The 13,966-nt window shown below is 47.1% G+C and overlaps 3 protein-coding genes across 4 annotated transcripts in view; 2 read left to right on the forward strand and 1 right to left on the reverse strand.

The window, feature by feature from the left end:
* Window positions 1-1,243, reverse strand: part of pus10 (pseudouridine synthase 10) — an 8,106-nt gene extending 6,863 nt beyond the window's left edge. Inside the window, exons 1-3 of one of the 2 annotated variants that reach the window (XM_034589419.1) lie at window positions 1,072-1,243; window positions 123-257; window positions 1-22 (exon numbers count right to left, since the gene is read on the reverse strand). The exon at window positions 1-22 is cut by the window's left edge and continues 122 nt beyond it. In XM_034589419.1, the coding sequence (XP_034445310.1) occupies window positions 1-22; window positions 123-248 (148 nt within the window). In that variant the 5' untranslated portion in view covers window positions 249-257; window positions 1,072-1,243. The remainder of the gene's footprint in view (window positions 23-122; window positions 258-1,071) is intronic. The other variant, XM_034589410.1, reaches the window with a different exon arrangement.
* Window positions 1,244-1,386: 143 nt separating this feature from the next.
* Window positions 1,387-6,202, forward strand: cct4 (chaperonin containing TCP1, subunit 4 (delta)). Its single transcript, XM_034589468.1, has 13 exons — window positions 1,387-1,686; window positions 2,687-2,739; window positions 2,828-2,917; window positions 3,028-3,136; window positions 3,247-3,511; window positions 3,689-3,821; window positions 3,978-4,117; window positions 4,221-4,317; window positions 4,580-4,690; window positions 4,804-4,934; window positions 5,360-5,594; window positions 5,806-5,919; window positions 6,032-6,202. The coding sequence occupies exons 1-13, from the start codon at window positions 1,569-1,571 to the stop codon at window positions 6,044-6,046; spliced, it is 1,611 nt and encodes a 536-aa protein (XP_034445359.1). The 5' UTR covers window positions 1,387-1,568; the 3' UTR covers window positions 6,047-6,202.
* Window positions 6,203-7,043: 841 nt separating this feature from the next.
* Window positions 7,044-13,966, forward strand: fam161a (FAM161 centrosomal protein A). The gene is made up of 7 exons (XM_034589369.1): window positions 7,044-7,205; window positions 8,891-9,153; window positions 10,040-11,242; window positions 11,550-11,717; window positions 11,810-11,909; window positions 12,423-12,562; window positions 13,483-13,966. The coding sequence occupies exons 1-7, from the start codon at window positions 7,044-7,046 to the stop codon at window positions 13,775-13,777; spliced, it is 2,331 nt and encodes a 776-aa protein (XP_034445260.1). The 3' UTR covers window positions 13,778-13,966.

The following is a 13,966-nucleotide window of genomic DNA, read 5'->3' on the forward strand; positions in this document are numbered from 1 at the left end:
CTAGAAGCTCCTTCAGTGTTTCCTGGGTGAGATGAGACAATGACAACTGGGGTAAAGAGGGAACACTGGACATTTAGAAATAGTGATTAATGAGCACAGCAGATGCTACGTGTGTGTCCCACCTGCTGTGGCTGTCGGTAGGCGGCCTGGACGCGAGTGCAGCAGAATCTGAGGATGCAGCGAGCGCAGCAGCCGGCAGAAAGCAGTTTCTGGACAATGGGTTTGTCCTTCTCCTTCAGAGGCAGCATGACGGCAGGCTGCAGGACGAGCACCCACATGTATTACAGAACACAGGCTGAACACAAACTCTGTTAATGTAACCTTTTCAAATCCTTTTGAAACGAGCAAACGATCGTCTTTACTGTTCGTGTTCACGTGAACGTGGGAGCAGGATTCTCATTTGCCAAGATCAGGACTCACAATCAGAACCTGAGCGATAAATCAACCAGGCTAATATTTGGATATTAGGTCGTAAAGATATATCTGCCAGTAAGTGAAAGTGACATAAATACCAATGATCAATATGATGATGATCATGGAGATACATAAACTTGTCTCTGCTCCCTGGTGGACAAACTGTCCCTCTCAATACACAATGAACAACAACAAATAGTTCTCGGTTCCAGTTGCTTCACGTGAGGATTTTCTGCCTTTTCTCTGAATAAGTTTGATTTGTTGTTGTTTCTATTTGTAATGTGTAGATGTTAGTTCAGGTTCTGTGGAAATGTGACAATATGTAAGGAGAACAAATACAAATCTATTTCATGCAACAGCAACAATTAAAGTGCACATTCATGTAATAATAATCTAAAGAGTCAACAGAGCTTCTACTTGTCCTGAATCATTTCACTCTGCAGCTTATCCTTATACTTTATATATATATTAGATATTAAACTTTGGACTCGGGTCACATTTGAGGACTGTGGACAGTTTGTTGCTCCTGCCCCAGCACGAGACTCTGGATGCTAAGCTAACGGAGCTAACCCGGAGCCTCTCGCAGCCCCAGTGAGAGGGTTCGGGTTCGGGTGAACCCGAGCAGAGCCCCGAGCTGCAGGCGTGAGAGGAACCTACCTGACGGAGGATCACTTCGTTCACTCAGACCTGAAGCGGAGACAGGAAACACGCTTCAGCTTCCTGTTAGCATGTTAGCACCCACTAGCATCTGCAGCCTCAACAGACAGAAGCAATCGATCCGCGGTCAGCGTGTCTCAGCTAAATGTTTAAATTCACAAATCAGTGACGACAAAAACACATTAAATCATTTAAACTTTGATGATTGTTGATTACTCGGTGAATTTAAGCTGATTTTTAACTGTTTCGGTGAGTTAATAAATTAATCCTGTCGAATCGGTGATGGACGCGTTCGGTCTGGATACGTCATATCAAGTCGCCGGATCCGCCCTCTCTCTGCGCAGGCTGCCGTGGTTCTGGAAGCTTCTCACCGGCACCGGGACGATTTCACCTCAATCCGACTCCATCCGCCGCCGAACCGCGTCCATCAGCCCCGCGGTCCCCCGGCACCGCTCCGAACCTCCACCCGAACACCCTCCATCCGTTAGTTGGCCGCGATGCCCGAGTTGATGGCGGCACCGAGACTCTCGATGGGAGGCAGAAACAAAGGAAGGGCGTATGTGGACCGGGACAAGCCGGCCCAGATCCGCTTCAGCAACATCTCTGCTGCTAAAGGTGAGCTACATGCTAACTGGAGCTAACCGTGCGGGGGACATCTCTGCGGCCCGTTCCGAGGCAAAGCCCCGGGGATGGGCCGGGCTGCGCCCCCCCCCCCCCCGCCGACACAATCCCAGATTACCGCTAAAACCGCACAACGCGAATAAAGACGTTTCCGTGCTGCGCAGGTTTTCTACGTGTGTTGTGCACATGTCGGTCCTCTCACCCGGGTTCTTCCTCACATGGAGCCTGTGCGTGCGCTGTAGGGCGCGAGCAGCGTGACTCGGCAGATTCCAGATCTGTGACCCGGGTTTGGTTCCGTTCTACAAGATGCTCTGGTTCATTCCGAGGCTGATCTGAGCTCAACGTCTTTAACAGGAGAACTCAAATCACCTGCTGAGTCGGGCGAGGTTCTGATGGACGACGGGGAACTGGGTTTATTGTTCTTCCTTATAACGGAGGAGGTGTTGGTGAATTATTCATGTTCTGTGTTCATTTTATCATCCTGACGTACATTCATCTATTTATCATCTATTTATCATCTATCATCCATTTATCATCCATCCATCCTTCTATCATCTATTCATCTATCATCCATCCATCTATCATCCATCCATTCATCATCCATCTATCATCCATCCTCTCTCTCTCGAACTTGATACGATCTGGACACGTGATGGGTTCCATGTTAACAGTCGGTAACATCTGTATCTTCAGTGACGGGGTCTCATCCACGTTAATCTGTCTCACACTGAACTGCTTCCTCTCCTGAAGTGTCCGTCAGTTTGTTTCACTGGGGAGTGGAAGCCCTGGATGACGCAGCACCAGCTCATGTGAGGACACTGCAGGAGATTATCCAGAGGCCAAACTGAAGAAATGCATCCGAACAGAACCAGTAGAGGACACAGACTAAGACGTCACCTTGGGAGGACAATGAGCCTCTGGAGGTTTTGGTGGCGATGTGGAAGAGACGACGATCGTTGACACTGTTCTGACTCTTCCTCTTCTTGTTTCACAGCCGTTGCAGATGCCATCAGAACGAGCCTGGGACCCAAAGGAATGGACAAGATGGTCAGTGAACAGATTGTTTGTCTCTGAGTCTGCTCAGCTCCACGCTTGTAACACGCGTCTCTAAGCAGAAGCTGTTGTGCTGTTTCAGATCCAGGACGAGAAAGGTGACGTGACCATCACTAACGACGGTGCCACCATTCTGAAGCAGATGCAGGTGCTGCACCCTGCCGCCAAAATGGTACGTTAACGAACCGTGTGGTGGATTGATTCCCCTCAAGAGGAAAGGAGGTGTGTGAGTGTGTGAGTGCAGACTTTTCCTTTTGTCCTAACTTGAAATGTGTGTTTCAGCTGGTGGAACTGTCCAAAGCCCAGGACATCGAGGCAGGGGACGGCACCACCTCCGTGGTGGTGATTGCCGGAGCGCTGCTGGATTCTTGCTCCAAACTGCTCCAGAAAGGTGAGACTGAAGAATGTCAACACGATCAATAGTGTTGTTGTAAATTCAGCGACAGGATTGATTGATGTGTCACTTGTCTGAACGTTGCTGTTCACACTTGGTCCCGTCAGGTATCCACCCCACCACCATCTCGGAGTCGTTCCAGAAGGCTGTGGAGAAGGGCGTGGAGGTGCTGACGGCCATGAGCCGACCGGTGCAGCTCAGCGACCGGGAGACGCTGCTCAACAGCGCCACCACGTCACTGTGCTCCAAGGTGGTGTCGCAGTACTCCAGCCTGCTGGCGCCCATGAGCGTGGACGCCGTCATGAGAGTCATCGACCCGGCAACCGCCACCAACGTCGACCTGCAGGACATCAAGATCATCAAGAAGCTCGGGTGAGTGTGAGAACTGGAATCCAGCTGTTTTTAATCATATAGCATCAACAGCATTTGACCTATTTAGAAGTTATACAGGGAAATATAACAGTTTTGTGTGTAATGTTTTGTTCAAAAGCATTTTAAACCTCCGACTGTGAAATAGTGCAGCAGAATTTGAAGTGTGTTTGTTTTCAGTGGCACAATTGATGACTGTGAGCTGGTGGATGGCCTGGTGCTGACCCAGAGGGTGGCGAGCACCGGCGTGACCCGTGTTGAGAAGGCCAAGATCGGCCTCATCCAGTTCTGCCTGTCCCCTCCGAAGACCGACGTGAGTGATCGGATCAGCTGAGAGGAAAGAGTCTCTCGTGAAACTTGTTTATCACAAGTGGAGACTTTTATTTTCGGTGACAGATGTAAAATGTGATTTTTACCTGGAGAGGTTCCTGACCTGCTGTGTGTGGGTTTTGTTTATGTTGCGATGCAGATGGACAACCAGATCGTGGTCTCAGACTACGCCCAGATGGATCGCGTTCTCCGGGAGGAACGTGCTTACATCCTCAACCTGGTGAAACAGATCAAGAAGGCCGGCTGCAACATGCTGCTCATCCAGAAGTCCATCCTCAGGTACACAAGCACCGATCACATGACCACAGATTCTGGTTTGTACAACTCGTCAGACTCTTGATACGAACATGTTTGATACTGACGACAAACCGTCCTGTGACAGAGATGCTCTGAGCGACCTCGCCCTGCACTTCCTCAACAAAATGAAGATCATGGTGGTGAAGGAAATCGAGAGAGAAGACATCGAGTTCATATGCAAGGTGAGCGTCAGCGGAGTTTCACACTCGCAGCACTTTGTCTCTTATGAGTAACGTCAGTTTTCACACTGAGAAAATCGATGTCTTCCTAATTAGTTTGTTGAATATGAAATGAAAACATCACAGAGGAACGTTTCCATATGAACTTAAACCGCTGGAATTAAATATTAACAAGAAAACCGGGACATTTCTCCCAACTCATCGTACTTTGGAATAAAGCTGATCTGTGACCGGAAAATAAAATGAAGTCTCTGCTCCTCTGCAGACTATTGGCACCAAGCCCATCGCTCACATCGACCACTTCTTACCTGAGATGCTCGGATCAGCGGAGCTGGTGGAGGAGGTCCACCTGGACGGATCTGGCAAACTGGTCAAGGTAAGACTGGCATCCTGGATTATTCAGTTTTGATGTTATAGCTGTGAAGGGACGTAACTGACGCACCTCGATGTTCCATCTCCGCTAATCCCTTCTACTGTTGCTCCGTGCAGATCACAGGCTGTGCCAGCCCTGGGAAGACGGTGAGCATCGTGGTCCGAGGCTCCAACAAGCTGGTGATCGAGGAGGCCGAGCGCTCCATCCACGACGCCCTGTGTGTCATCCGCTGCCTGGTCAAGAAGAGGTTGGTCATTTCTGCAGTTTGTCACAGACGAGACGGAAAAATAAACTCATGATCGATGACATAAGAGTAGAAAGATTACGTCCAAATACTGTTAATTATTTCTACTTCCTGGATATTGAACGTACACTCACAGATTCCCTCTGTCAAAGGCGCTCCTGCAAAGTTTCATTGTGTAAGAGCGTAACAAACGGAGGAACATTAAAGTGGAACGCTCCCCGTTACTTCTCGCCTGGTTGTATCAGCAACTTGGCGGGGGAGCGTTCACACACGTATGTTACATTTCCCAGAAACACTGACAACGGAGGAATCTCCAATGAATATAATGTTAAATAATAATGAATATATAATTGTTTCTGTTGATGTGAAAGAAGATTTGTTAGTTTTCTTCAACCTTTTCATCTTCTGTCTGTCCCTCCGTCCCTCAGGGCCCTGATCGCCGGCGGCGGCGCTCCCGAGATCGAGCTGGCCGTGCGTCTGGCCGAGTACTCGCGTACCCTGGCTGGCATGGAAGCCTACTGCGTGCGGGCGTACGCTGACGCCCTGGAGGTGGTCCCCTCCACGCTGGCTGAGAACGCCGGCCTGAACCCCATCTCCACTGTGACAGAGCTCCGCAACAGGCACGCCCAGGGGGACAAGATGGCGGGCATCAACGTCCGTAAGGTGGGTTTGACGCTGTGATTACTCATTAATGTCCGTGAAATAACACAGCAAGAACAAAGTGTAGAAAAGAGAAGATGGTTTTAGTTTCTCTGGTTTCTCACCAGATCGATTAGGAAAATGGAAATCATTTTTTCTTGCAGTGATCTTTATGAAATCAGCACATGTGATGGTGCTGATTATTCACCACTGGTTTACTGTGCGTTTGTGACAGGGCGGGATCTCCAACATCCTGGAGGAGCTGGTGGTGCAGCCTCTGCTGGTTTCCATCTGCTGCCTGACCCTGGCCACAGAGACGGTCCGCAGCATCCTCAAGATTGACGACTTGGTAAGACACCTCATCCCGACTGTGGATTAGACTCCGGCTCTGCTTCCTGCTGCTGAGGGAACTTCCTTCTGACTGGAAGTCTTAACTGAACCTGTGTTTTCTTCTGTTGCAGGTGAGCGCTCGATAAGGGATTTGAGTTTGTCCTGTGAGTTCTGTAACTAAGCCTGTTCGCACTGCGAGGGATCGGACGGCCGTGTGGACACCAGTCTGTTCAGATTTCCACTGTAGTTGTTACGTTGCATAATTTAATAAAAAAGGCTTGTTTTTTTTTGTTGACACTCCAGCTGTTGCCTGTGTCCTCATTCTGCTGAACACTCGGGTCATTTGTTTCAGATTTTCTGGATTTTTTTAAATTTCTAAACCTTTATTAAAGAGTCCATTAGATTATTGAGGACTGAAACTGCCAAAATTAGAAATTACAAAAGTACTCAATATTACATAAATGCAAAAATGAAATGCTGAAATACATGCATTTAATATCTAAAATTCAGTTTATAGTGTTTTGTATGCTTTGTTGATTTAACAGTGAATGGTCAATACACTGGAGCTTGAGGACATTAGTGTCTAAGATTATTTTATATATAAATATATATATGATATTTTATTTATTTTATGTTAATTCACTCTTGCTGCCCTCCGGTCTTCAGGGAGACTGGTCCAGAGAGCGTTCAGAAATCAAAATCATAACCCGTTTCTTTCATATGCCACTTTCCAAAACCGATAAAAACAAGACAAACATCCAATAAGAATAAATAAACTTTAATTTTATAGCACAGTTTGAAAAACAGAGTTTACAAAGTGCTTCGATGGCAAAGCAATAAAATTAAATGTAAGTAATGACTGAGCAGGATGTGATAAGGAGACGAGCACGTTGAAGTGTTCAAATTATATGAATAAATATAGAGCTGTGTCACTTGAACACATGAAAGCAGAAATATGACAATAACAATAAAGGAACGAGTAAAACAAAAGGTGAGACACTTTTATTTCGTGAGGAGCCCTGACTTCCGGTTCGGCCGCGTCACTTCCTCCCAGCGCTGCCCGTTGCCTGGTAACCGACACCCGGTCTCTCCTGGTGGTTCAGGAACAACGTGTTTTCGAACCGGAGCCTTTTGACGGAAGTGATGGACTCTCACCGGACAAACGTCCTGGTGACGTCGTGTCTGAAGACGCCGGTGGACCCGCTCACGAAGGCGCCGCTGGCGTCGTACGAGCGGGACCGAGCGTTGCCCTGCGCGGCCTCGGGACACCGGGACACCCGGGACAACCGGGACCACGAGGCGGAGGTGAGCCCCGTTAGAGTCCCCAGAGTCTGACTCCACTGAATTAACTCTACGGAAATGATTCTTTCTACATTTTACATTCTCAACATGTAACAAAAACAAAACGTAAAGAATGATTTGATTCAAAGTGAGAAACTGTGACTGAGTTAAACTTGTTCTAATTCGTGTTTGACGTCTTAAACCAAACTGCTCAATAAACGTGTTTTTATAATTTAACTGAAAGTTTAAACACAACGTGTCTAATGCAGCCGCAGCAGGTCAAGGGTCACATCCGGAGGCGGTTTTTGTTTAAAAAGGTGGATTTAAATTAATTAGTTAATTGAACAAGTGTTTTTTTGTGCTTCACCACATCCCTGCTCGTCCTGAATTAGCTGACTCAGCTGAAATGAGATCAGGTTTATGGACTCTGGGGAAATTCACTTGTTATAGCAGCTGATGTCAAAACGAGGTCGACAAGAGAACACGTGAAAAAGTATTAAACATCATAGAAATAGGCAATAAAAAATACTGAAAACACTGAGTATGTGTACTTTAACCACAGAGAGAATATAATGGGTCGAGAAAAGTACTAAGAGAAATCCTTCCTGAGCTGCAGGTCTGATCCACGTCCTGCTGACACATCCAGGTCCGTGTGCTGGAGGGGATTTGACCTGCACACTTTGTTGACCAGACTATACTTAGACGAGATTATCAGACGTCATGTTCACTTTATAATCCCCATCACTTCATTATGGTTTGACCGTGGTTCCCTGCAGCCGTTCGGTGAAGCTCCTGAATGAAGCGCGTCGTGATAACGTGAGCGGCCGTGAAGCCAGACGCCTGAAGCAGAACGTGTGTGGGCCCAGCTTCCTGCTGAGCTGCTCCACCATATGTCCCATGTCTCTGGGGTGGCAGGATAATAAGCTTAGTCCTGGAGGAGCCCGAGTGCCTCTGAGCAGGGCTGCTCCAGGAGGCCTGCAGGACAAACACCATCCTGACGCCAGCACAGAGTCTTACTCTCTGGAAACTTCGAAATACAAGTATCAGCCTGAAGAAGTTCTTGAAATCATATAATTCAATCTGACGTAAAAGGAACTCTCCCTCGTTCCCTTTGCTGTCATATCACAATTATATTATTCCATACTAATGCCTCTTATTGTGACATTCACCTATTTATATATTAATATTTACATACCATTCTATATTCATATCATAATGCATAATGTATACTATAGTGAACAAATTTATATAGATCATTTGTATTGATATATGTACAGACATCTTTATTTAGTTATACTATATAGTATACTTCTATTTAATATTCTATGGTGAAATTATACCCATATCTATCTATCTATCTATCTATCTATCTATATAAACTTATATAGTCATATTCACATAACAATGTAAACAATAACTTATATATACTTATAAAATGTATACGTTTATTTCCATATCTCCTGATACACATGATCAAACACAGTTTACATTCTTGTGCCATTGCACTTTACTTAAGTATGTTTCTGTACAAATAATATTTCTGCCTGTAGTTAAAGGGGTTTCTCTGTATTTTTATTTAACTTAATTTTCTATTTTGTTTTATACTTTCAAACGTTCTCTTGCCAACCTCATTCTGACCATCTGCTCCTGTCGCACGTGAATTTCCCTGTAAAGTAAAACTCTTCTCTTGTCCTTTATTTCAGCTGGAGTACGAGGACTCGGGCTCTGACTTCTGTGACGATGATCGTCTGGGGAACGGCGGCCCTCTCATGATGAACAGCTACATGGCGTCGGGAGAACGCCTCGACCTGAGCGGCATCTTCTTCTCCAACGAGGAGTATTACAGCAAGCTGGAGGAGCTGAAGAAGGCCCACCTCCGCACCATGGCCGAGCTGGAGAGCATGTACCGACGGAAGCTGCAGCTCAAGTTCATGGAGCCTTTAGACCTGACAGCGCTGGAGGGGGGGCACAGGTGGGTTTATCGTCTCTGTGTGATCGGACGGTTTTAACCGCAGACTGTAAATAAAGATGGACGACATCACAGCTCCCAGAGGTGAAGGCAAAACATCTGGATCGCTGTGATGTTGGTTCAAGTGTTTGGTTTTAATGAGTTACTTGATGATATATCTGATGTCTGACAGTATTTACAGTCTGTGGTTTGAACACAGACAGAAGGTTTACAACTCCACACGACAAAAAGGCAAAAGATGGGACTCCTTCATCCTCCTTAAGTGGGTGCCATGTTGATATTCACAGCACAACAGCCTCAAGCTCCAGTGTGAAGGATTTACTGGCCTCTAGTGGTGAATTTCAACCAAATGAATAACGCTCAGTCTCACAAGTATGTGGGCGAATCTACGGTGGCCGTCAGGTGACAAACTGTCTGGCTTGTCCTTTCTGGGCCACTGTAGAAACCTGGCGGTGCAACATGGTGCAGTCTGTGGAGAAGGAGCCGCTCCTGATGGAGATACGAAGGCTCATTCTAAGGAAACAAAGTCACAACAACTCTTAGTTTCAGGTGAACTAATGAAAACACATTATTTAGTTTCGTCTTCCTCACTGTGAAGATTGAATATCTTTGGGTTTTGGACTTTTCCAATTTGTCCCTGAGAAGCTGTGATGGGCAGTTTTACAATTGAATCAGCTGACTGAAAGAAGAATAGACAGATTCATTCATAAAGAAATGAGTGTGCAGCTGAACTGAATGTAAGTGGTTTTATATTTTGCAGATGGAGTTACATGAACACCAGCTGGAAATGTCAATGTTCATTTGTTACAAAAAGCAACTTCTTCCTCGTGAACACTTCATTTTACTGAGTGCAGGTGCTTTATAATATTATATTTGTATTTCTAATTAGGCTTCCGTGGTCAAACAGCAGCCCAGCAGCTTCACACCGACTGAGAAAGTCCCACTCTGCCGTTGAACTCAGGAGGAGTTCAGGACACTTGGACTCGTCAGACGAGGATGAAGAAGTCAGCAACGATGTGGAGAAAGGCCTGCTCTTCTCTCCCAAGGAACACATCAAGAACATGTGGAGGGACTTCAAGCTGTCACCAAACACTCGTCACCTGACGTCCTCCTCGCTCCAGAGTCTGCCGGGAGACCAGAAGAGATCAGGAAAGAGAAAAGGCAAGAAGAGGGAGACCTGGAAACACAGGGTGACAATCCCGAAACCTTTCCACATGACCCTACGTGATGCTGAGAGACAAAAGCGTGGCATAAAGACGCGCACAGAGATCGAGCTGGAGAACGCAGAGCTGCGGCGGCAGCTAGAAGAGCTGACAGAGTGCCAGAGGAAGTTCCGCGCCAGCCCCGTACCTGCACACGTTCACCTCCCGCTCTATGAAGAGCTGCAGGAGCAGAAGGACGAGCGGCAGAGAAACAAGCGAGAGCGAGAAGAGCAGCACCTCCGAACCATCCAGAAACCTTTCAGCTTCCTGGAGAGGGAGCGACTAAAGAAGGAGCAGAAACAGCTGCGTCTCCCACAAGCATCCGACCAGGACAGAGTCAAGCCCTTCAAGGCCAAGCCTGTGCCCAAGGCCGTGTACGCCGCAGCGTCAGGGGAGCTGATGAAGGATGAGCAGCTGTATCGCTCCATCAAGATGCAGATGAGAGCTCAGGAGCTGCTCCATGGGGCCTCGATGCCTCCCAGCATGCTCTCACGACGACTCAGCGAACGGAAGAAGACCAAAGGCGGCAGCGACGCAGCCGGAGGGGTCAGCAGCTTCCCCCACAGACCCCAGATCAACAAAGAGGTGCCTGACTTTGACGCCAGCTACAGACGCTTCCAGAAACACCTGGAGAAACGAAAGGAGGTGAAGCCCACGACCGCATGTGAACCCTTCCATCTGAAGACGTCGCAGATCCCCTCGCACCGCGAACGCATCCTGGCTGACATTGAGAAGGAGCAGAGCAGCCCTCGGACGCGGCGCTGGCCATACATTAGCTCCGCTGCGACTCGGACACCAAACTCGAGCCTCTGTTCATCTCTCTCCGGCAGCCTGGAGCTCCTGCCTACCAAAGTCACAGATGCCACCAAAAAGCGCCATGAGGCCGTGAGGTATCATCTTAGGACTCTGAGGGCTTCCACTATTTTAGTTGAGATGGAGACAACCTCAGATCTCAAATATCCTGTTTAAACATATCCACCACAGCAGCTGTCTTTTGAGTTTGAAATCTGAATCCTAGTGGAACTCCTTTTCCCATCATCCCCAGCAGAGCAGTGTGTTAGTCCTCACTTCCAGTCCAAAACAGTTTAACCCCCCTAGCTGGTTGTTGCACCCATGTCCTCTACTAGCTGCCCCTGCTGTCCTGAAGTCCCCGTCCCAACCTTCCTCCATCTGTGACCAGTCTGTCTCCCTGAGTAGAAAGGTGCTGGAGCAGAGGAGGAAGGCCAGCGAGGAGGAGGAGCAGTGGAAGGAGAAGCAGAAGCAGAGGGAGAGGAAGCTGCAGAGGGTGGTGTTGAAGCGAGCCCAGGCCAACGACCCCCACATGGCGCTGTCACAGACCCACCAGACCAAACTCACAGAATTCAGGTCCAGTGAAGTCAACAGCACAAACTTTCTTCTTTCTGTTTGTAAACTAGTGGGACAGTTCTGTTTCACAGTTGTGTTGCTAAACTCTGCAGGAAACGAGACCTCCAGCGCAGGAAGGAGTACCAGCAGGAGATCCAGGAGATGCAGCAGCGAGTGAAGGGGAGGCCGCTGCTGCTGGAGCAGGTTGCACAGGTGAGAATATAGAGTGTCTTTATAAACTGCTGCTGAACTATTACTATTTTTACTCAAGCTTTAATGAGACTGAACATCTAAACTCAGAAAGATGGAATTGATAAACACTTGATACACCTTTGGTAACAGTGTTTAAAAATGTTCTTAATAATCATAAAATGATGTACAGGAAAAAGATAATCAGTGCACAAACTGAATAGATTCAATTCAATTTTATTTGTATAGCACCAACTCATAAAATATATAATCTCAAGGCACTTTACATTGAAAGTCAAGACCTCAAATGCAAATGAATAGATGCAAACAGAAAGGAAATATAGTATTAAAATGCTAAAAATGAACAATTACTCTATTACATTACATTATGTCATAAAGCTAGAAATATAAGCAAAGACTACATGAGGTGAACTGAGGGAAAGTTGATGAAGAGAGTGATGAAGATGTTTCTTCTTCAGCTTTGATCACTTGTTCCTTCACGTTGAGCAGCTTTCTGAACCTGTGCTTTAACACCAGAGGAACGCCAAACAGGCGGCAGAGAAGCGCTACACAGACGCCGTGCACGGATGTGAAGTGACTGAGGAGTTCATCTGCAGCAAAGCAGCCAAACCAGGACCTGCCCGCAGCGCCTCCCAGTCTAGTGACAGCAAACACAGGTGAATCTGTGACCTCTTTACGAACCCGGCACGTCACGATAACACAAAACTCAAAGGATGACAGAGGCGAATCATCGCTTTACCGCTGATAATTGTAAACCACGTCATGTTTTTAGATTCCCATAAAACACTATCATTTAATTTGACTTCTAACAGGAAACAAATCAAATCCATTGTCACGTGTAACCAACACACATTTGGTTTTATCTGTTTTATCTGTAATCACAGAGCGTACATTATCAAGTAACTGTTGATGAAGAGGGAAATGTGTCGATGCTGGGAAACAGGAAGTGCTCATTTAGAAACTGTAAATAAAGATGGACGACGTGCTCCCAGAAGTGAAGCCAAAGCGTCTCAATCGCCCCCTGGTGTCTGGCTGAAGTATAGGTTTTAGGTTCCGCCTCCTCCATGATAGCAGATGGGACATGGACCACATTAAAATATCTAAGTACATCTCTGTGTCATTTCAGGTCGTTCTTATCTCACTGAAGTTTGTTCAAGTGTTTCGGATCAGTTTGGATTAATTCGTTATTTGATGATATAAACCGGGCTGAGACGTCAGTGGTTGGTTGAGCGGGTGTATCAGCGTGACCTCGACACCGCGGCTCAATCCCCCGATCACCACTGCACAGACTCTGACTCCAAGAGACGCCATTGGCACAAGATGGCAGCGTTCGTATCGGGATATTTTGGCTTCTTTTTTAGATAGTGGGAGGAAGTGGAGATGTGTCGTCCATCCTGAGCACATCTCAGCTCTGACAAGCTGGAAGAGTAGACCCCGACGTAGATGTAAAGTCAGAAAGTTTCTACCTTCTTGAAGATCTCACCAGTTCAGTGACCGAGAAGACGAAAACTGTTCTGAGCTAAAGTAGGTTTATATTTCAGGTCTAATGGTGAAAGTGTTTTCTTCTGTTCATCAGTGACCAGGAGGACGCAGACATGGGATATCAACCTGTCCGCTACAGGAAAGTCTTCCTGGACGACGAAGATGTGGAAGAGCCCAGCGAGAGGGGGAGAGGGAGGGAGGACAAGGACAGTGACGAGGCCTCATCAAACCGCCACAATGGAGACGACCCCGGCGGTCACCGCTCAGATGAGGGCGACCGTGGAGATGATCAACACGGTTCTGATGACAGTTACCACTACTCTGACGACCATGAGAATTACTCAGACGACAGCGAGAGTAACACTCGACAGCCCGAAGCCACAGAATGATGTCAACAAACCTTTCAAACCTGAGGGAGAAACCGAGCATGACTGAAGGCACAGAGCGACGAGGAGGAAGCTTCTCCTTCCTGGAATGATGACATAATCTGTCGTATTTAGGGAAGTGATATCTGGTGTGTGATTCGTTGCAGCTTCATTGAATTTAACGGGAGTGTTGGACCCTGGCGGAGGTTTGAG

Source organism: Hippoglossus hippoglossus, chromosome 1, assembly GCF_009819705.1.
Source record: "Hippoglossus hippoglossus isolate fHipHip1 chromosome 1, fHipHip1.pri, whole genome shotgun sequence".
NCBI lineage: Eukaryota > Metazoa > Chordata > Actinopteri > Pleuronectiformes > Pleuronectidae > Hippoglossus > Hippoglossus hippoglossus.

Excerpts from the sequence above, each read along its gene's own strand:
- cct4 (XM_034589468.1), top strand. The coding sequence starts at position 1,569 with ATGCCCGAGTTGATGGCGGCACCGAGACTCTCGATGGGAGGCAGAAAC. Across the intron at positions 4,318-4,579 it reads ACATCGAGTTCATATGCAAG|ACTATTGGCACCAAGCCCAT; the intron begins GTGAGCGTCAGC and ends GCTCCTCTGCAG. Across the intron at positions 4,935-5,359 it reads CGCTGCCTGGTCAAGAAGAG|GGCCCTGATCGCCGGCGGCG; the intron begins GTTGGTCATTTC and ends TCCGTCCCTCAG.
- fam161a (XM_034589369.1), top strand. The coding sequence starts at position 7,044 with ATGGACTCTCACCGGACAAACGTCCTGGTGACGTCGTGTCTGAAGACG. Across the intron at positions 9,154-10,039 it reads GCGCTGGAGGGGGGGCACAG|GCTTCCGTGGTCAAACAGCA; the intron begins GTGGGTTTATCG and ends ATTTCTAATTAG. Across the intron at positions 11,718-11,809 it reads ACCAAACTCACAGAATTCAG|GAAACGAGACCTCCAGCGCA; the intron begins GTCCAGTGAAGT and ends TAAACTCTGCAG.